The 23,200-nt window shown below is 40.9% G+C and overlaps 1 protein-coding gene and 1 pseudogene across 8 annotated transcripts in view; one reads left to right on the forward strand and one right to left on the reverse strand.

Annotated features, from left to right (window-relative positions):
* Window positions 1-12,625, reverse strand: part of limch1b (LIM and calponin homology domains 1b) — an 89,033-nt gene extending 76,408 nt beyond the window's left edge. For 6 of the 7 annotated variants that reach the window (XM_039653714.2, XM_089134653.1, XM_089134651.1 and 3 more), the window contains exon 1: window positions 12,379-12,625. In XM_039653714.2, the coding sequence (XP_039509648.2) occupies window positions 12,379-12,495 (117 nt within the window). In that variant the 5' untranslated portion in view covers window positions 12,496-12,625. The remainder of the gene's footprint in view (window positions 1-12,378) is intronic. The other variant, XM_039653715.2, reaches the window with a different exon arrangement.
* A 2,903-nt stretch (window positions 12,626-15,528) lies between these two features.
* LOC120464349 (catechol O-methyltransferase-like) lies at window positions 15,529-23,045 on the forward strand (annotated as a pseudogene). Its single transcript, XR_016169625.1, has 4 exons — window positions 15,529-17,522; window positions 17,647-17,921; window positions 18,774-18,970; window positions 20,730-23,045. The product of XR_016169625.1 is annotated as a catechol O-methyltransferase-like (transcript).
* Window positions 23,046-23,200: the final 155 nt, after the last annotated feature.

A 23,200-nucleotide genomic window follows, 5' to 3' on the forward strand; every position in this document is an offset into this window, starting at 1 on the left:
GAACATTCATATGCAGACATGAGCCCAGCTGTGCAGACAAGAATCTGCTTCCATTCAGCATGAAATGACTTGAATAGTTAGTGTTTTGTTCTCCACGTGCCCCTGAAAGGCCTCCAATCCTCCAGTGTCTGAGAGAGGGTTACACTCACTGGATCTCAGTGTCTGAGAGAGGGTTACTCTCCCTGGATCTCAGTGTCTGAGAGAGGGTTACACTCACTGGATCTCAGTGTCTGAGAGAGGGTTACTCTCACTGGATCTCAGTGTCTGAGAGAGGGTTACACTCACTGGATCTCAGTGTCTGAGAGAGGGTTACTCTCACTGGATCTCAGTGTCTGAGAGAGGGTTACACTCGCTGGATCTCAGTGTCTGAGAGAGGGTTACTCTCACTGGATCTCAGTGTCTGAGAGAGGGTTACTCTCACTGGATCTCAGTGTCTGAGAGAGGGTTACTCTCACTGGATCTCAGTGTCTGAGAGAGAGTTACACTCACTGGATCTCAGTGTCTGAGAGAGGGTTACTCTCACTGGATCTCAGTGTCTGAGAGAGGGTTACTCTCACTGGATCTCAGTGTCTGAGAGAGGGTTACTCTCACTGGATCTCAGTGTCTGAGAGAGGGTTACTCTCACTGGATCTCAGTGTCTGAGAGAGGGTTACACTCACTGGATCTCAGTGTCTGAGAGAGGGTTACTCTCACTGGATCTCAGTGTCTGAGAGAGGGTTACACTCACTGGATCTCAGTGTCTGAGAGAGGGTTACACTCACTGGATCTCAGTGTCTGAGAGAGGGTTACTCTCACTGGATCTCAGTGTCTGAGAGAGGGTTACACTCACTGGATCTCAGTGTCTGAGAGAGGGTTACTCTCACTGGATCTCAGTGTCTGAGAGAGGGTTACACTCACTGGATCTCAGTGTCTGAGAGAGGGTTACTCTCACTGGATCTCAGTGTCTGAGAGAGGGTTACACTCACTGGATCTCAGTGTCTGAGAGAGGGTTACTCTTACTGGATCTCAGTGTCTGAGAGAGGGTTACACTCACTGGATCTCAGTGTCTGAGAGAGGGTTACTCTCACTGGATCTCAGTGTCTGAGAGAGGGTTACTCTCACTGGATCTCAGTGTCTGAGAGAGGGTTACTGTCACTGGATCTCAGTGTCTGAGAGAGGGTTACTCTCACTGGATCTCAGTGTGTCTGAGAGAGGGTTACTCTCACTGGATCTCAGTGTCTGAGAGAGGGTTACTCTCACTGGATCTCAGTGTCTGAGAGAGGGTTACTCTCACTGGATCTCAGTGTCTGAGAGAGGGTTACACTTACTGGATCTCAGTGTCTGAGAGAGGGTTACACTCACTGGATCTCAGTGTCTGAGAGAGGGTTATTCTCACTGGATCTCAGTGTCTGAGAGAGGGTTACTGTCACTGGATCTCAGTGTCTGAGAGAGGGTTACGCTCACTGGATCTCAGTGTCTGAGAGAGGGTTACGCTCACTGGATCTCAGTGTCTGAGAGAGGGTTACGCTCACTGGATCTCAGTGTCTGAGAGAGGGTTACTCTCACTGGATCTCAGTGTCTGAGAGAGGGTTACTGTCACTGGATCTCAGTGTCTGAGAGAGGGTTACTCTCACTGGATCTCAGTGTCTGAGAGAGGGTTACTGTCACTGGATCTCAGTGTCTGAGAGAGGGTTATTCTCACTGGATCTCAGTGTCTGAGAGAGGGTTACTGTCACTGGATCTCAGTGTCTGAGAGAGGGTTACTCTCACTGGATCTCAGTGTCTGAGAGAGGGTTACTCTCACTGGATCTCAGTGTCTGAGAGAGGGTTACTCTCACTGGATCTCAGTGTCTGAGAGAGGGTTACACTTACTGGATCTCAGTGTCTGAGAGAGGGTTACACTCACTGGATCTCAGTGTCTGAGAGAGGGTTATTCTCACTGGATCTCAGTGTCTGAGAGAGGGTTACTGTCACTGGATCTCAGTGTCTGAGAGAGGGTTACGCTCACTGGATCTCAGTGTCTGAGAGAGGGTTACGCTCACTGGATCTCAGTGTCTGAGAGAGGGTTACGCTCACTGGATCTCAGTGTCTGAGAGAGGGTTACTCTCACTGGATCTCAGTGTCTGAGAGAGGGTTACTGTCACTGGATCTCAGTGTCTGAGAGAGGGTTACTCTCACTGGATCTCAGTGTCTGAGAGAGGGTTACTGTCACTGGATCTCAGTGTCTGAGAGAGGGTTATTCTCACTGGATCTCAGTGTCTGAGAGAGGGTTACTGTCACTGGATCTCAGTGTCTGAGAGAGGGTTACTCTCACTGGATCTCAGTGTCTGAGAGAGGGTTACTCTCACTGGATCTCAGTGTCTGAGAGAGGGTTACTCTCATCCGGTTAACCCATGTGAGATGTGTGCATGACCTCTGCTGTGATTGGTTAACCCCTATGAGATATGTTCATGACCTCTGCTGTGATTGGTTAACCCCTATGAGATATGTTCATGACCTCTGCTGTGATTGGTTAACCCCTATGAGATATGTTCATGACCTCTGCTGTGATTGTTTAACCCTTGTGAGATGTGTGCATGACCTCTGCTGTGATTGGTTAACCTCTTCTCTTTCACAGCGAGTGCTCAACACTGAACACTGATATGCATGCTGAATCTGAGAGATCGATGTGCTGATAGTTCTGGCACCATAACCTTCTGAATGACCCATTTCTGGCACCTCAGTTTCCATTAACAGACTGGGGAGAAGCAGATCAAACTCGCTTTACATCCTGTTTCATTCACTGCCCCATTTAAAACAAAGACAGGGAATCAGGCGAGTAGAAACGACAGTATTAGCTTCATGTAAAGTGTGCTTATACTCTCTCATGTCGACTGAGTGAGTGTGTGTGTGAGCGTGAGCCTGTTCTCCAGCGTGTCATGTTGCTGCTCACACAGATCCTGTGCTGTTTCCCAAGGTTTGCTCCAGCGCTCACTCCACTGCCAGGGTCATTACCTTCTCCACCGGAGAGATCCCGTTTACACAAGCTTCCCAGATCCTGCCACTACAACCCCTTCCTGAAGGGAAGGGAAACAAAACTTACTCGCTGTTAAATGCTACTTGCCTCTCTAAGTTCATCCACGCATACATACACATCATTCTTTGACCCTGTTATGTTGAGTCAGAAAGTCACGGCTGGATCTTCGGTGAAGTGTCAGGCTTCTCTCTGGTGAGGAATGCAGGTTTTCTCCAGTCATGTACAGTATTCCTCTGAACACAAGCTCACCTTGAGCCACGTCCACATCTCAACAGCCAATCAACAACCGGCACACGCAACCAAGAGCCCAAATTTTGAAGTCCAAAAAAAGCAAAGGGCGAGTAAATGACAATTAAGTTTCTGTAACTTAATACTGATAAAACCATATATCATCATAAAAGATTTAGCAAGTATTGTGATATGATCATTTGACACGGCACATGCCTTTGAGTAGATGAAGATTGAGAGATTTCAGTTGGTAAAGAGTGACTCAGACTCATTAACAGATCTGAGATCTGTGTCCCACAGGAAGCCTCCATACACGCACTAAACACAGGTGCATTGTGGGAAACCCCCGGGGTATTCCTGAGTTTAACCCTCTCCAGGAGATTACCGGGACACTTCAGGGCCACACACACCTCCATCTGTTTCAGCTGCATGTGTGTGTTTGTGTGTGTCAGGAGATGATCAGGTCTCTTCCACTAACACTGACAGCTTCACCAGCTCAAGCTTTTATTATCACCACTATCATTCAACTTTAGGACATTTTTAGTCAGTAAACTTTTGTTGAAAATGGTATGAAACCAACATTCCCTTTCTTCATCGTGGTTATATACTCGTCTGTCATTGTCCCAGTTATGATTCAGGTTTCTGTCAGACCAGGAGAGAATTAAGGACCAGATTAATCAAACTGGATCAACTTACAATTCACATCAACAGAGGCCCACACACACTCTCACACTCATTCACACAGACACACACACACACACACACACACACACACACACACACACACAAGCCTTCGGCTCCCTAATCGGAAAGACTCGAGCTGATTTAACCAGAGGTCACGAGCCTTGGACTCTTGTCAAACCTGGTGTGTGTGTGAGAGAGAGAGAGAGAGAGAGAGATAATGACTCCATTCTCTGATCCATAATCATATTTCATCCGTGGGGAATCCCTCAGACAGAAGCGTTTTATTCAGCGACAGAACAAACAATACTGAGACGTTCTGGAGAGCTAAAGAAACTTTCCTCAAAGATCTCGACAGTTTCATAATGGCTAATTCCAGCAGGAAACGGCTTATATAAGCATCTGTACACAGATTCCTTCAGTCACATACAAAACATGCTGGAGTTTCTCAAACAAGCACGGTTTGTGCTCATGGTGATATAATACAGTACAGAAGCTTTTGTGAGGTTTTCAAAATCATTATAAATACTACAACTTCTCACATCAATATATGTGGTCGAGAGTGACCAGCTGCATTTACAGGTGGATTTGTCCATTGTTGTAAATTGACATTGATCCATTACACAACATAAAAACTTGATGTAACACGTTCTGTTAGAAGTCATTTGTTAAACGCAGGAGCGCTACCTGTGTATCAAGTCAATGAATGAAAATGAGTTCATCAAGATAAGTCAATGAATGCCTTAATATCGTGCGTTTAAACCGGTGAATATTTTCAGTATATTAAACGATCTGTCTTATTAAAGGTGCAGTGAGAGATTTCTGAGAAATACTGAACCCCAAAGCCACGCCCCTCCCTCCATAGCTCCGCCCCCTAAGGCAAGAACACACACTGAAAGAGTCTCGTATCGGTTGTTTTCGCTGACGTGAACTCTTAAATCTACATATAGCATGGTACCAATGATCGGATTTATATCTCTTTCGCAAAAACACATTTATGTGTTTAAATTCTTCACCAAGTCATTTTGATAAATCTGATCACTAGAAACACATGAAGTGACCAGGAGTAAACAGGGCCTTAGATTTACATCACACTAGGGGGAAACATTGGTTACAATTTCCAATCCATGCTAACCGCTGGTGTTTCCCTGATCCCTGACCAGCTGACAGGTCCTCGAACACCACATCAGGCTGGTTAAGATGTGGTTTCAGCAGGATATGAATCCAGTAATAAAAATGGATTTACTGTATGTGGAATGCCACAAATTTTTTTTTTTTTTTTTTTGGATGAATAAATCAAAAGTATGGCGGTAGAATGAATCACATGTGGATATGGAAGAATGTGTGTGAATATTACAGCTCTGCTGCTGAATGTCTGCATGTTCTGTGTCTGTGTGTGAATGAGCACTGCAGTTTGAGTTTTACATTGAGCCAATAGGCTGATTAACTAGTGTCTAGACAGTCGACTTCTATTGACCCATGAACATGAACTCTAAATTATGAATTAATCATAGAAATCCACAACACATTACTGTCCCATTCACACTGACTGTAGATGAAGAAGGATTCTGGGTAGAAAGCATTCAGGTTTAAGGCTCCTGCAGATTGGAATAATTTACCTTTAAATGTACAATCTTTGACCTCCTTTTTATGTTTAAAAATGATTTGTTTTGTTGCTTTGAAACTTGTAATTGCTTTAGATGATATATATATGATTATATTTATTAATGCTAGGCGAAAATTCATAGACAAAAAGTTGTGTGTTTGTTGTTTTGAGTTAGGCGACTGTTTTGTTTTGTCTCTATTGTATTGTCTTGTGTAATGTTATTTAACTTTTGTGTATTAGGACCTCCGTGAAAACGAGATGAGGCATCTCCAAGGGTTTATCTTAAAGAATAACATTTGATACATGAATTCTGGACTAAATGGAGAGCATAGACATCTGAATCTGCTTTTCTGAGCTCCAGGTACAGCGAGAGTCACTCACTTCACTTCCGGGTCTCTGAAAGAGATTTGAGTTCAGTTCTTTTACACAGAACAAGTGTGAACGCCCTACAGAGCAACTATTTTTATGGCAAAGCATGGATTTGTTTGATAAAGACAACATCCAGCAATGGCAAACGGAGAGATAGAGAGAGAGAGAGAGAGAGAGAGAGAGAGAGGGGCTGTATGAGACCAGACACACATCGGTCAGCTGAGGTCTGACTGTGTCATTCTCCAGCGTAATGACAGACTGCATTGTGTGTGTGTGTTATGAGATGGATAGGCGATACACTGAATTAAACATCCTAGGAATGTAATGGTGGAGACATGATAGCATGTGTGTGTGTGTGTGTGTGTGTGTGTACGAGAAGTGGCACCAGCGGCAAGGTCGCTGAACCCAACCCCCCTCCTACCCCCACCCCTGGAGCAAGTGTCATCATCGAATGCGATGGACAGCTAAGAGAGAGTGTGTGTGTGTATGGAGTTAAAAGAGGCTTTTAGATTTTTGAACTCTTTTAATGTGTGTAAATGTGTGACATTATATGTATTATGACTGTACTGTCTGTCCGTCTAGACAAAACACATCTGTATATGAAGCTCATTTGTAATAGTGTGTGTGTGTGTGTGTGTGAGATACTTTCTGAAAGGCCTCATTCATACGCATGGTCACATGATCTGAATCTGAAGTCCTGTGTGTAGGAAGACTTCTGACGGAGAAGTCACATCCGATGACAACGGGAACCATGAGAACATTCCCACTGGAAGATTGTGTCTCTGATGCCAATGTCTCCAAATGAATTTAATATTTTAAACAAAATGTGATTCATAACTGCAAAACTTTAAAGCCAACTTTAGCATCAGAAGAGAGAGGAGGAATATCATCCAGTGGTTTAAATTCTCAGTCAGCAGTTAAAATAAAAACAGTGTGACGAAAACATCTGTAAAAGAGTCACACGTACACCGTAGTTTGTATTTATTACCAGTTTGACATTAAGCTGTGTAAACCGTTTCCTCACATGCTTCTACTGTTTCCTAAATATGGCTAATTGCTTGTGCAAGCATACGTTATCAAACCTATTAAAAAAAAGTTCAAAATTTCGCTGTGGTGAAAATTGAACAAAATTGTATTATTTAAAACAATTATATGACAACGTTATTATCTCTGTGATTTCATTAGCTAAAATAAGTAAATAAATAAATGAAAGTAATGGAGCAGTGGCTAAATCAGTCAGCAGGACACACAACTGTAGAACGGGCATCTCCAGAAGGGGGCGTGAACTCCAGAAGGGGGCAGAGCCTCCAAAAGGGGGTGGGGTACCAACTCCAAAGGCTTTCACTATTGGCTCTGACTTCATCCAATAAAAAATTAGCCCTATGGGAACATTTACTTCTTGGGGAACAACCCTGGTTCCTATAACTGAGTTCCTATAACTACCTGCTGCAAACTAGCCTGGGAAAACCCAGACAACTTCCGGCAAATTTAGATTTGCTCTGAAAGTTAGTCTGGCAAAGAGCTCATACAAACCCATTTCCAGTCTGCAGAAATCGCAGCACCAATCAGACGTTGGGGCGGGCTTTACACGATGACAACAGCGCTGGGATTTTGAAGCAGATTTTGTAGCCTACATTACAAAGATGGACGCCGCTGTCGAACATCACTCGTTCGAATCAGCTATCGCGTCTGTTTTAAGTGATTTGAACGTTTCCTTTTTGTTAAAAACCGAGCAAAGTCAGCTTGAAGCTCATCAGTATAAATAGCTGTTCATTTTAACTGCCTTCACATCAGCAGCAAATCGTCCCAGACTTCATATGAACTGAAAGCGCTCGTGTGAAACCCCCCAGCTAGAGTCACTTCACTTCCACAGATCTGATAATCTATCTTGCTCTTCATTACAGCTGTGTGTGAACGTGTTATTGAGTGACAGCTTTGAGACATATCAATGAAACCAGCAGAATGAGCTGCGTCTGAGTCCGCCTCGCTGTGCACATCATTTACTAGTCAAATTCTGAACAAACTGAAAAAGCAGAACCAGAGAGATGAGTGAGAGCGAGACAAGAGACATACACTGTCATCTCTCAACTGCTTGTTGCTTGTACTGTCACAAAATCTAGACTACATAATCACCCAGCTCCAACAGTTATCATGCAAAATTGTAAGTGTTAAGCGTCATGGTGAGTCAGGAGTGAAGCTACTTAACCCCAGACTGAAGGATGAAGGCTGCTCTGAGTTCAGCTGCACTCCAACTGTGGAAAAACACCTTCCTGGCCCTAATCTCTCTGATTCACTTCAATCCAGCTCCAGTTCCCTCTTCAGTGTGTGTCTATTATTGGCGGAAGGTGAAAACTGTATGTCATAGTACTTAACACTAAGTAAACGGACACTTTTATGTTTGTAGCACAAACAAGCACAAAGTTAGTTACTCTCTGAAGTTTAATTCTTTAAAGTCATCATGAAACTGAAGTTACACTAGTATTTTCTACCGTTTTATCGTATATCCGAGTGAAACGCTTCAGGAACGAGAACACATGTGGGCAGGGATTGATTGTGTCTGATTGGAAGGGTGTGTTTTGCTATTGGCTGATCTCATGTGAGTGACAGGTTATAGCCCCGCCCACATCAGAGAAGAGAAGAGATGCTGCAGAGGAACTCAACTGATTCTGAATCAAGATTATTAACACTATAATAATATGCACAGATAAATCATTTAAAGTAAACGCAGCAAAATTCCATTAAAAAACTAGTAACTAGTGAAGCTTGCCTTAGGCCCTGTCCACACTACTGCGTTTTCGTTTAAAATCGGAGAATTAAAACGAATACGATCTCCGTCCACACCAGCGTTTTATCTGCGTATTAGAAACGATCTCCGTCCACATTTAAACGACTGAAAACGCGGATCACGTGACCATTCACCAACACTGGGCATGCGCGTGCCGGTGTAAACAGTGAATGACGAATCAGGGAAGGATACGTAATGACTGATAACACCCAATCATAGAGCCAAGCGTCAGCCTCTGCGTCATCGTTTCTGAAGTTCTCTGTTTTGTCTCGTCCACACACTAAAACGCCCTCCGGATATTCTAAACGAAAAACGCAGCTGCAGCGTTTCTAAACTTCTCCGTTTTAGGTCTTCATTTTTCCCGTTTTAGTGTGGACGGGAGGTGCAAACGTAGCAAAAGGTCTGGACGGGACGGGGACGCAGCAGTGTGGGCGGGGCCTTAGAAAACACCACTAAAGACCTGGATTACCGGGCAGTGGTTGAGTGTTTACTATGTCACTCTGAGTGAGTGTATGGATAAGTGTGTGTGTCTACAGTTCACAGAGGCAGCAGTTTCTTATGAGCAGAAAGAGCCCAGATCCCATGAGTACATCACTTCTGTCCCACTTAAAACACACACACACACACACACACACCTCTTGGATCTCTAAAGCTGTGTCCCACTTACCACCCTTCCTCCTGAAGTAGAAGAGTGCTGTATTCAAGCGTGTGTCTGTGTGTGTGTCCTTTCCACTACAAAATCCCCATATCCTCATAATCCACTCTCAGATCTTCCTATCATCATCATCACACCTCAGTCCATGTTTTCAAGGGACACAACTATCCTCTTCACTCCAAACTCAGAGCAGAATCACATTTAAGTGTTTGTTGAAGACCTTGTCCTCCGTCATTCGGCTTGAGCATATTCACACATGCTGCCAGAACACAACACACCACACCAGGTTTGATGCCAATGTCAAATTTCAGAGTGAAAAACCTGTGAGGACATGTTTTATGCTAATTTCATTTCATCTCACTAATTTCACCAATTTCATGGTAAAACAATATAAATCACCATCCACTTTTGTAGTAAAATAGAGAAGAGTTGGAGACAATAACTGTAGACCATAGACCATAAACTCTAGAGAGTCATACAACTTTGGAACGACAGTGAGTAAATTACTGCAACATATCTTCAATCTAAGTTACAATATTTGATCGCTAACACTTTATGTGTCCTATTATTTCCATTTAACTGCTTGATCGACTAATCCATTTGGGTTTTGCAAGGCAAATCAACTGTAGGGCACAAATACAGGCCTAGCCAAACCATCTGAGAGGATCACGACAATGCCATAAATACTGAAAATACTGAACAAACCTCTCTCGTTTTCCAAAACAGCTCCAGGGAACGTTCCTGGAAAATCCCGCCCCTCCGAGTGGCATGAGTCTATCTTGGATATTTTTGACCGCCTAATGTTTGTTCATTTGGATTTTATTTCTCTATCTAGTTCACTCTTAATTAATTGTGATTATTTAATTCATTGTAAAGCACTTATACTAACAATATTAAATGAAGTCTCCATGAAAGCTCTCTGAAGTCTCCAAATAGTACTTTCCAATAGGTTATGATATAATAAACACCTTTACATATCTCTGGGGGACATGAAAGTTTTGTAAAAATGATAAAAAAATAAATTTTTAACACTGACTGGGATAAGAATTAAAGTATTGAAATGTGATGTATAGTTTTGCTACAGAGAACTATTACACTTCTATTTCAGAAAAGCCCTAGCAACCTCTTATAACACCTTAGCAACACCCAAAACAGCCTTTCTCAGACTCATTCAAATCATGTAACATTAGATGTCATCAGTCCATAAAGAAAAACATTCATGTGGTTTTGGGGAAATGAACGTATGCCAACGTTTATCTGGCACCATAAAGCACAGTGTCAGTCAGATCCATGATAAAACAACTCAGATGCATGAAACAACTTGTGGATCATCTGTTTACTTTTGCTCCAGAAAAATAAAATGAAACACACCTGGTCCATGCGCTGTAAAAACACTCCAGTTTCACAGCAGACACACACAATGGACACAAAAGACACGCCGCGCTCACAAAAGCCTCTAGCTGAGCCATGTGCTTTTCAATAAACAGTTATTCAGGGCATCTGGCTCTGAGTTTGAGTTGACCGCTGCGAGTCATGCTAAACGCAAGAGGCAAGCATGAAGTACCAGGACATGTTTAACCCTCGTGTTGTGTTCAGCTCATTTTGACTCAAATGGAATTTTCTCGAAAAAAAAAAAGATTATTATTATTATTTTCCCCTTTTTTCTGTTTTGCTTTTGTCACACTTGTGGTCATCCCGGTCAAAAATGACCAAATACCTATTACTGTAAGTCACTCGTTATGCTATATTATCACCAAATATTTCAACTTGTTTTCTGTTTTCATTTTTCAAACAGATTCATCGTACGCCTCATGAATCTGAGTTTATGCACCGCAGTTTTTGAGTGAAAAAAAACATTATTTGTGAATAATTTAGCAAATATTAAACAACATCTGGAAAAATTACAAAGTTTAATCAGTAAGTTTGAGTTGAAATGCTTTTGTTTTGTACAAAATGGCACAAAGTCACCCTTGTGGTGTTGAAAGTGAATGGGCATTTATGATACATAAGACTGCTTCAGTTGGGTCGTGTATGCTACTCGTGTCCAACCAATGCAATGAGAAAAGTGTGTGTGTGTGTGTGTGTGTGTGTGTGTGTGTGTGTGTGTGAGAGAGAGAGAGAGAGTCGTGCATTTGTGCAATGGTAAAGACATAAACAATGCCACACAATAAACTCAGCATGACATGATTGACTTTTTTTCATAATGATCTTGTGAACAATTCATTCATGCATTTGCTTCATTAATATATACTGTATATATTGGTCTTGTCAAAATATAATAACTCAATGTTCCAGTTCCCCAAACATTTAAATCCGCCACTTTCATTCAGATCTGCCTCCATCACAACCAAGAAACAATATAATCTTTTATGATATGATATGTCTTTCCATAATCCATTCCACTTTGCCGTATGCCACAATATGGAAGAAAAGATCTGTTGCTTCTTACGTCTCACTGTGACTTTAAATTGCAAACACTGAGGTCTAAAAACCCTGGAATCTGTACACAATCGCTTGTCCAAAATCCTAAAGGAATGCGAACAGAATCCAACTGGATAAACAGACATTCTGAGCATTCCCTGGGATAAATAAGAGAGGAATCTCCGCTGATTCAGAGCTTACCTGATGGCCTGATCATTCCTGCACAAGGAGACATTCTGAATAATGAAAGAAATCCCACTCATATTGCTTTAGGATATTTTTGACAAACCACGAATTTACTTCAACAAGTCAAATCATGTCAATACAATTATAACCCAACAATCTGTGCATTTACTATTCCACCTGAACTAATGATCCCCCGAGATGAACTGATCCAGAAGCAGTGCTGGATTACTGGAATAAGATCTTATTTGATCCTTGGGATTCTGGGTTGATCCCATTAGGACTGGTTCCTAGGGTAACAATTCCACTAACATTCCATCAGGATCCTTCAGCTAATTTGTGTCAACAGGTGACAAAAATAACACACACACACACACTGACACAAGTCCAGCAAGCGCATCATTCACACACACACACTGTATTCCCGAATAACGCAGTGGCATGACGTCACGCACCTCTATCCATCTCTGCGCCTCGCGCACAGCAGGTTCGGTGTGATGATGATGATGATGGTGATGATGATGATCCTGCAGAGGAAGATGCCGTCCTTCATCAGAACCTCGACTCGCCATTTAGAGCTGGTCCTCGATAAACCCTCCTCGCGCCCGACGAGTGACGGAAACTCGCCAGGTAAAGTTATTTCTGGACTCTCTGTGTATGTGTGTGTGTGTGTGTGTGTGTGTGTGTGTGTGTCGTGACGCAGGGCTGCGCTGCTGTCGCACTCGCGGATGAGATGAGATACGCGCACTGCCCGAACAGCCAATCAGAGTGCAGCTTCGCATCCAAGCACGGCCCACCGGCCCAAACAGCCAATCAGAGTCGAGCATTACTTCCCAGCGCCGCCCAAAGGCCACGCCCACTGAACACGCCCTGCTCCAGTTCCGTTCCATTATAACTTATAAATAAGTAATAAACACATGAGAAGTAGTTCAGATACATTCAAATATTCAGACACAAATGTTCCAAAAATAATTTGGACACTTGAGTCACAGAGAGTCTCCAGGAGCCTCATTTCTTTCTCCTCAACCTGTCCTTGTTACACGTTACATGCAACTAACCTCAACCAAACCCTAATCCTAAATTCATGTAATAACTTAATATTACTCAGTACTTATATAAGTGCACTGTAACAGGGACACATTAAAATAAAATGTAACCGAACTTTCTTTCTTAAATAAGTAAACACATATTCACACACAACTATTCCAAAAAAATGATTGGGACACTCACAGAGTCTCATTGCATTAGTTTACAAGGTCAAACATTTGTTTACATTATTACATAATTTTTTTCTCTCTCTCTAAAATTATTACCTTTTGAATGAATAGCAGCAACTTTTTCAACATCAGATGCTCATGTTTTTTATGTTTAATTGAGAACATTAACCAAAGAATGAAACAGTCACAATGTAGAACAAGAGAAAAAAGAAAAAAGGCACGAGACAGGAGTATATAACTAATCAGAAAACATTACATATCAAAGGAAAAGACTAAAAGACTTCATATTTCAATAGTTTTTAAAGACTAGGGTTAGGTCCCAAAATAATGTTGTACTTCAGGAACATAGAAAAGTGGTTTCTGACCTGAAAATGTGCATTTATATATATATATATATATATATATATAGTACAATCTTGTTAACAAAAAAAATAAAAATAAAAAAAAGAATAGCTATTAAGAATTTTTTTTCTTTTCCAGTTAGCAAATCCAAACAAAACATTTCCCCAAAGTAGAGAAAAATCCTTCTCAGTGTTCTCAGTAACAAGTCTTTCCACAGTAATGTACAGTAATTGCATAGCCAAGATAAACACACTATCTCTCCTGTTCACAAGAGGTGTTCATATCTTTCCTGAATTTATGAAGGTGTCGAGGACACGATAGACTATTCGAAAGGAAACTTCTCTTATGATATTCTTTATAAAAACAAATCTCTTTTCTTCCAGCACTGGTTTGAGGATGTAGTGGTTGAACTGTGTTTGATGGAATCAGTGATGTCATGATTTACATGTCATGTGTGATTATACCCCGTGTTTGATGACGTGCTGCCATCTAGCGGACATCACGCGCGGAGATGGGGGCGGAGATGAGTTTGGTTTAGAGGCGGGGTCAGTAATCAATTTTCATTTATTTATTTTATTTCATTTTATAATTTATTTGTTTATTTACTTATTTCAATCTTTATTTATTAGTTTTATTTAGCAGTTTTTTTGTTAATTATTTTACAGACCCAGATTGAAACCCCAGACCAAACGTACTCTGTACCTTTAAGGTTGCTCGTACACTTCCGTGATCAGGTGTGTGTCAGCCTCTTTATCTGCACACTCACAATGCATTTCACTCATACACCGCAAAAGATTCCTGTTCACGTCACTGGTAAGTTCTGCACCTCAATTACCTTTTTTTTTACCCGTTTTTAATTATTATGATAAATCCGACAAGACTAACTATATGTTTGTCATAGCGACGAAGTTCTAAACAAATTTATAGAGATGTGGAAACTAGCGATCACTTGCGAGATTAACACTAGAATCATGTTGACATGTGTTTATGGCATGATGTGGTCATAGACTTTGAAACAGTGAGTAGGCAGGACATTAATATATTTTTTGTTGCTGAAATTAACAAAATTATGTCGGAAGTAGCCTACCGACTCAACTTATTGGACGCAGAATCTGTAAATGTTGTCGTGATCCTCATAATTTAACTGTATCTTCAGAACATGTGTAATGTAGGCAAACACTGTCAGTGCGAGCTTGATAACCTCTCCTCCTCCAGTCATCAGTTTGCTCAGATTAGCTGAAAACTTTTCTCTGTGGTTTTCCACGGAGGAAAAGTTTCACTATAAATAAGTAGTAAATATTTTGCTAAATATTGATTTTCGAAAATATTAGATTCAGTATTGTATTTTCTAAAAGCATACTATAGATATTGTCAATGCTTTCGAGAGGGAGTGGTAGGGTTAGCTGTCAAGTCTGCTGTCTTAAAGGAGTAGTTCACTTTTAAAAAAAACTTTTGCTGATAATTTCTTCACCCCCATGTCATCCAAGATGTCCATGTCTTTCTTTGTTTCAGTTGAAAAGAAATGAAGGTTTTTGATGAAAACATTCCATGATTTTCTCCATATAATGGACTTCAATGGGAACCAAACGGTTCAAGGTCCAAATGAGAGTTTCAGTGCAGCTTCAAAGGGCTTTAAATGACACCAGACGATGAATAAGGGTCTTATCAAGCGAAACGATCGCTCATTTAAAAAAAAAAAACGTTTAAGTTTTATAAGCTCAAATGCTCGCCTTGCTATGTTCTGATGAGCGTTCAAGACTCTCCTGTTCAAACTCGTTCATCAAAATGAACAAATCTTTTTTCGAGTCATGACTTGAAGAGTCCTAGATAAGACCCTTATTCATCGTTTGGTGTCGTTTAAAGCCCTTAGAAGGTGCACTGAAACTGTCTTTTGGACTTTGAACCGTTTGGTTCCCATTGAAGTCCATTATATGGAGAAAATCCTGGAATGTTTTCATCAAAAACCTTCATTTCTTTTCGACTGAAGAAAGAACATGGACAGAACATGTCTGAACATGGACATCTTGGATGACATGGGGGTGAGTAAATTATCAGCAAAAGTTTTTTTTAAGTGAACTACTCCTTTAAGACAGTGTAGCGCCCCTGGGCACTTTACCTCAAAAGGCCCCCTAGCTTATATTTAAGTATCTCAATTCAAGGTGTACATCAGTTAATTGACAGCGTAAAAATAATAATAAATCTATCAGGTTTCTTACCTTTACGGGCATGAAAACGGGTCATGAAAAAGGTGAGAAGGTTATTACCCCTGTAAGGGGGTCGGTCGAGGCGTGTCCCCTTGAAGAAAATATTTAATATTGCATATTTTAAAGCATCAATCTGATGCATTTTGAGATGCATTTTTTGCCAACCTGGGGAGAGTTGGAGAAACGTAACTTCAGCCATTAGTCTAAAATATGATGGTCTCCGTAGCGTTAGCGAATACTTTTCCACCGTCTGGAGCTTTAGCTAGCTGGCTAATGATGCGTTCACTCCTGCATTAGCTAAGCCTACATCAACAGAGCTCCTGAGTAACTTAGATATAGCCTACCAGAAAATATTAGGGATACCATTTCTGAACCAATCCAATTCCAAAAATTCAGAGTATCGAAGTAAACCGATCCGAGCGCAGTTTAAAAAAAAAACAAGTAGAATTTCTCTAACTCTGTGTGTTGAACTGATCATCACTATTTTGTGTTAAACACAATCTACTTAATACAGACAGCTTCATTATAAAGAAAAACAACAAATTAAAAAAAAAAGATCATAACCTACGACAAAAATGCTATTATAAATTAGATTAGTGGGTAATTCAGCGTGCACAATAATTGTTTAAAATCTGAACATTTAGTGAACAAAAAAATTTGTGGGGAACAAATAAGAGACAATAAGTGTAGCACTAAATCTGGTAAAACATGTTCATGTGTGACGTTTAACAGAACTGCTTCTTCCTTGATTTTGCACAAGCAACTACTTTGTCACATCTCCACAGTTCTCTGTCTTCGTCAGACTCGGCACTGCTAGTGATCACACGCGGGACATGCACATATAGCCGTGACGGGTCAAGATACAGGCGCATATGGCGGTGACGGGTGGAGTGACGGGTCTCGGTGACAGCTGACCCTGCCACGGAAAGATTTTAGCCTTTCTGCTGCATTTGTTTGTTCATTAAAAATATACAGGCTATATATATTTTGACCTTGTAATTTTTAAAATGACTGTTTTGTGAGTAACAGATTCGCCCTATTAAAAACTTTCTGGATCTTGACCTGGACAGAGTCCTTCTGTCACAATCCACACTCAAGGAACACAGAAGATCCAATAATGCAGTTTTTAATAGGGAAATCAATTACTCACAAAACAGTCCAGGCAGGGGTGAACATCCACATAAGCAATCCAGAACAGTGAGCAGACCGAAACAGACCTCAGATATGGTGATATAATAGATAAGGACTCCGTAACAAACACTAAACCAGCAGGGTACTTATACACACAGACTAACAATCTTAATGGGTGACAGCTGGGTGCAGTGAACGATGATGAGAACAGAAGGATTGTGGGAAATGCAGTTTCTAATGTGTCTGACACCGTGGGGGAAGATGACCTCTTGTGGTTGACCACAGCAATGCAGTCTCGGTTGAATGCCCTTTCCCGAAGCCTGATTGGTTGACATCCAGCTGGTTGTTCAGGGACAGGAAAGATGATGCGTTTATGGTAAAAATGTGTCTGAAAATATTAACAAGGGTTTTTACTGAGCTGGGAAAAAGCTTTCTCTTATTTTGCACCATGGACTTGGAAAAACCAACTTACATTAAACTTACTAACTGATCTAGTCCCATTAAATGAATTTAAGGCCATGTTAAAATGCCATATACTGTAACTCAAAAATGTAACTGCCATATGTGACCTGTTCCTTCTTATGTGTGATGCTTGTTTGTTTGTTTGTTGACTTTGCTGTATTTTGTATTTGGTGTGCCGTCTTGGCCAGTGGTCTCCCTCGAAAAAGAGATTTCAGTCTCAAGGGACTTCCTGGTTAAATAAAGGTAAAAAAAGTCTCTTCTAGTTCACTGATGTCGCTGTTAGGGCTCATGATGTTCAGTGATGTCTCCTGTAGGGTTCACCGATGTCTCCTTAGGGTTCAGTGATGTTCAGTGATGTCTCCTGTAGGGTTCAGTGATGTTCAGTGATGTCTCTGCTGGTGTTCTCGGTTCCTCTGCTCTCGGCTGTGGTCGTGATGACGGCTTTTTTCCGCTCTCCTCTGTTGGCTCTGTGCCGCCAGCTGTATTCTGGCACACTGGGCCGTTCTCACAGGAAGGTGTGTGTCAGCTCCACTCACGCCTATGTCTTCTCCAACTGCACCCACGGACAGGCTCAGAGTGTTCTGCTGACCTTCGACCTCTATTCCGCCACACACCCCTCCTTTAACATTGGCCCTCAGAAAGGTCTGTTATCCAGATGTGTGTGTGCCTCCTTAAACACTTTTACTAATCACATTTAATGGATGTTCTTTTCATTGTTAAAAAGGTCGTCCTCTTTCTTCACTTCAGTAGCATTTAATTTTTGTCTTCTATGAACAATTTCTGACCCTCAAACACTCTATAGACCCCTTTTGTGCCGACGTCACAGTTACGTCACGGCGCTAGCTGGAGGCAAAACAAAGTGAAAACTGGAGGCGGCCAATACAAACCAGCACAGATTCGGCTACATAATAAGGAGCTTAAATTACTTATATTATTATTAAATATCATCTTATTGTGTTGTTTGGTTAAAGACAGTATCAATCAAAAATGAATATGCTGTATTTGTATTTTTTATTTCTAGAAAATATTCACATGATTAAAATCGCACCGTCATGACACTCTTTACATTGTCGTCTTCTCTTCTTCTGTCCGTTAAAAATGACTTTTGGAAATAACAATCACGGTCCTGGACACTGAGTGACCTTACACATTAAGATAATATCGGATTTTCTCCAGTCATTGTTAAAAAAACAAGCTAATAATCCTTGCTAACTCGCGTTAGTGAAGCGGCCAGAGGGATCGTTCTGCCTCCACCTAAGCTCCACCCACAATAAAACATCACCATGTTTACCAACTGTATAGGGGTCTATTTCTAATGTACCTATAAGACTTCTTTATGTAAATGACGAGTTATAATTGCCTGTTTCTGCAGATGCATGTTGTGAATGTTAGAGTAGTCTATAGTGGATGTTCTATAAAATGCTTTATTTAATCAGGTAATGCTGAATCCGCTAGTCTTCTGCTCCGTGGTAACATGTCCTCTTGTGGTTGTAGGTGAGTTTCTGGATGAGATTGTGAAGCGTGAAGCCCCGCGGAGGGTTCTGGAGTTGGGGACACACTGTGGGTACGCCTCAGTCAGGATCCTGCGTCTGCTCCCTCCGTCTGGACAACTGCTGACTGTCGAGCTGGATCCTCTGAGCGCAGACCGAGGCGAGGAGATCATACTAGTGTCAGGCTTCAAACACCAGCAGGTATCACAGGACTGCAATAGATCTGTAGATGCCTGACGAGTGGAAATCTGTTTATTTTTGGTTTAATGTAGTGTCATAATAATATGTTGTCGACTCGAATTAATTCCAGTTTTATTAAGATTATTAATAAGGCAAGACTAGTGATGCACTGACGTGTAAATATCACATATAAAAAAGAAATATAGCCTAAAATAAAAACATTTCAAAAACTGTAAAATGTTTGGTTACATAAAAATAAAACATTAATAAATTGTTTTATGATAAGTGAACTCATTTATAGTTATAAATGCAAATAATAATTTGTCATCATTATTATTATTTTTAGCCTACATTTAGGCTAGGAGAATCCACCTAAATTAAGCAATTCATCAAATATCAGCCATAATACAGGTTAGACAATACTAAAACGGGGCCAAGATTATTACAAAAAAAACACAAGATTTTGACGGATATCCAAGTGTGTGTGTGGAGTGTGGAGCGCACTGGACGGAGGCGCCGGCGGGAACACTTGCGTTTTCCTATCAACAGTGGAAACGACTTAAAATACTCGATCATTTCTGGTCATACAGAAAAATAGCAATACATCATTCGCAGCTACTTTTATTTGTGTAAACTCACAATAACAAGAAAACATCGTGCTTCTGTAAAATAAAACAAAACAATCAGGCGTGCTTTCAGGATCTCCGTGAACTGGATCGAGTCGAAAATGAACTGAAACAATATATAGCCTAACGTTAGCTATGCAGGCTAAAGCCTGCATAGCTAACGTTCTCTTTTAAACGAACAAATTAATTATTCTCTTTTTTAAACGTTCTCTATTTTAAACATTCTCTTTTTGTCCTCTTTTAAACGAACAAATTCGAATCGAAAGCAAACGTGGGATTAATCCATAGCTGTGACTTTCTCTCTAAAGGCACATCCGTTTCACAGCGGAGATGGAGACATGTTTCCAGCCGACACTAATTTAGAAAATACTAGTTTATTAATAATACAATTAAAATGCATTGTTATTTTTTTAGACATATAATCACCTATAGCCTAAATCACCTCTCTGTATGGGCCCAGAGCCATTCTTTACCATATTAATTTGTGAATATTTTAAATGTTTAATAAGGGGGCAAAAAGTCATATACTAAAATCTGAAAATACATCAATATATATTTTTTTTTTTTTGCGCAGCATTTGGTGTGTCTACAGTTCAAATACAAAAATTTTGGTGTTTAACTTTGCATTTTAAAAATAGCTTGCAACAACCGTTCATTTTTTGTTTTTCAATTACGGGTTAAAAAAAGAATTTTACTAAAAGTTATTACTGTATATATAAATATATGACTTACCTCAACCCCGTCCCTAAACCGACCCGTCACTGGGGTTAATGGCATTTATGACTGTTCTCTTACCATCCTAGGAAAAGAAATATCGCTCCCCAGATGTAGATCTACATTTAGCTCGGACATTTAACAGTAGAAAAAGTCTTGGATCTTTCAGAAACAAAAGTGTTGAGTTTAGTGTTTTGTTCAGTGTGAATTAAAACAGTTTTTATTTTTTAAAGTTCAGGGGTCAGTTGTTTATTTTGGTATAATGCATGTTCAGATGCAATAGGCCATGACATTTTTATGAAAATTATTTTTAAAAATATGCTGGCACTGGCAACTTTTTCAAAAACGCCAGCAGAGATCGAGTTAAAAAGCCTTACATTTTAATTTTAAAACCCTGCAAAGAGCGTGTGGTAAAATGACCTCTGCATGTCTTTGCTCAGTTTCAGGTTCTGACATGCTCCTCGGCTGAGGCCATCTCGTCTTTAAGCTCCCACACTGGGAATGATCGTCTAGATCTGGTTCTAATGGATCATGACCCTGAGCTTTATCTTCAAGACCTGCTGGCCTTACAGAGAGGGAATCTGCTCTCGACCTGCTGTGTTGTGTTGATCAACGGAGCTCTGACGCCTGGAGCTCGAGACCTTCTGGAGTACGTGAGCGCCCGACCGCAGAGCTTCAGTGTGGGCAGACAACTCGACGGACTGATGGAGATACGCTGTCACACGCCGCCTGAGTCCTGAGAGCCACAACTGAGTTTGCCGAACACTTCTGGTTCCATTCCAAGTCAATGGGTTTAAGGTGAAATAAGTAAATCTCTGAAATAAGGTGTGGTTAACACAAGTTAAAGATAGTTTCTTGTTTTAATCTACGCCGAAAAGGAAAACTCCATTCATCCACTCATTAGTGCGTGATTATTATATGCCTGCTTATGCTTATGATTTTGTCTTCTGATATGATCTTGCTGTTTTCTTCCTAGTCGGGTCTCAGGACCAAAAACTGTTCATTTTGTTCATCTAATGTTCATCGGCCTATTGTTGTACTTTACTATCTATTTACCTTTTTTAAGAAATTGGATATAATGAATGATTTAAAGCTGTAGTATACGATGTTGAAAATCGGTCGAGAAAGCCTGAAACGGGAGGGAAGTTTTAAAAAACTCATCCCGCCTCTCCACACACACACACACACACACCCCTCCCCTCTGCTAACTGATCTCTCCCGGGAAACGAATTGAACAACGTCACTCAGTCAAGTTGTGATCATCATACTTTTACAACATTGCTTAGTCGCTTCAATCTAATGACATTGCTAATGACACATCATATGTAAAATTGCCTTTAGACACTTGAACTTGAGTTTTGAGAAGATTGGAGAAACGTAATTTTTCGTCCGAAAAAAAAAAACGTAAGGGGTACCACTGTCGGGTTTTTTTTTCGGGCCGAATTTTTGAGTTTCGATATCTCAGCTCTGGAAGGGGCTAGAGCCTCCATTTTTGCACTCAGGTCTAAGCCTCATGGCCCTCTATCAGAATCCAGAGTTTTGAGAAGATTGGAGAAACTTAATTTTTCGCCCGAAAAAAAAAACGTAAGGGGTACCACTGTCGTTTTTTTTTTTTCGGGCCGAAATTTAGAGTTTCGATATCTCAGCTCTGGAAAGGGCTAGAGCCTCCATTTTTGCACTCAGGTCTAAGTCTCATGGCCCTCTATCAGAATCCAGAGTTTTGAGAAGATTGGAGAAACTTAATTTTTCGCCCGAAAAAAAAAGTAAGGGGTACCACTGTCGTTTTTTTTTTCGGGCCGAATTTTTGAGTTTGATATTAGTAGTATTGCGAAGGTTTTGAGTAATTGTTATAGCAGCATACAGCGCATCTTGTTTAAATTCCGATCGGCTCGAACAGAAACCCGCTAGGCATACTGAAATATAATCAAGCACTTCCAGAAATATATTTACTTTGACCCGTGATAGGCGATGCTAAACAGCTAACATTCCAATGCCGACCGGCAGCATTAGCAAGTTGTCAGACTGATAAAAAGCTATTTATGTAACACGTCACGCGACTCACGCCATATAAGAGTATAAATAAATGTTCAACGTTACCTGCTCAACAAAAAGTCAGCAGTGTCCGCATCGGTATCAGTCCCAGATCTCGCTGAAGCTTCCTCCATCGGTCAATGGTGGACCCTATATTTATTCTCCTCAAATTTCTGCATTCTTCACATTTTCTTGTAGGGGCAAGCAGGGGACGCTTGCTGTTGTCTTTTTCGTTTTTATCCATTGCTGATATGCTACTTAGCTAGCTACCATTTGCGGTCAGCTGCTAACGCGCGCGATTCTCATGACGCAGAAGGGGGGCGCGGTCGGGTGCGGTGGGGTGGAGACGCGAGCGCCAGGCGGAGTTTCAAGTGTAGCTGGTGATTGGATGAGAGCAGTTGACCAATGTAGCTTTGCGTCCGCAAAGCTTTCATTGGTCAACTTTTATGCGGCTGTACAGCCAATAGAGTGAATGGATATTTTCCGTCTTTTTTCTATTCATATTGTTAGGATTGTACTATATAACCATAACCAGCATCTAAACGAGGATATTAATAATGAACAATCTTTGAAATCGTATACCCTAGCTTTAAGTGGAGATTGATATGGGATTGTTTAATGTATAACCCAGATACCGAGCAATAATAATTAGGCGTCAATGTTAACTGCATTGAATTTCCACAAGAATGTGATGTTGGTTCAATATCACTTTTAAACGTGCAATTAATGTTGAAACAATGGTGAGAAAACCAATAAAAATATCCTTGAATCGACGTTAACCTATGATGTTGATACTTTGGGGTGTGTGTATTTACTGTCTTTTACCGCTAAGAGGCGCTACACTCACAGACTTTGAAAAGTGTCAGTGATTCTCTCGATT

The sequence above is a fragment of the Pimephales promelas genome, chromosome 9, assembly GCF_988280905.1.
Source record: "Pimephales promelas chromosome 9, fPimPro1.hap1.1, whole genome shotgun sequence".
In the NCBI taxonomy this organism is placed as follows: Eukaryota; Metazoa; Chordata; class Actinopteri; order Cypriniformes; family Leuciscidae; genus Pimephales; species Pimephales promelas.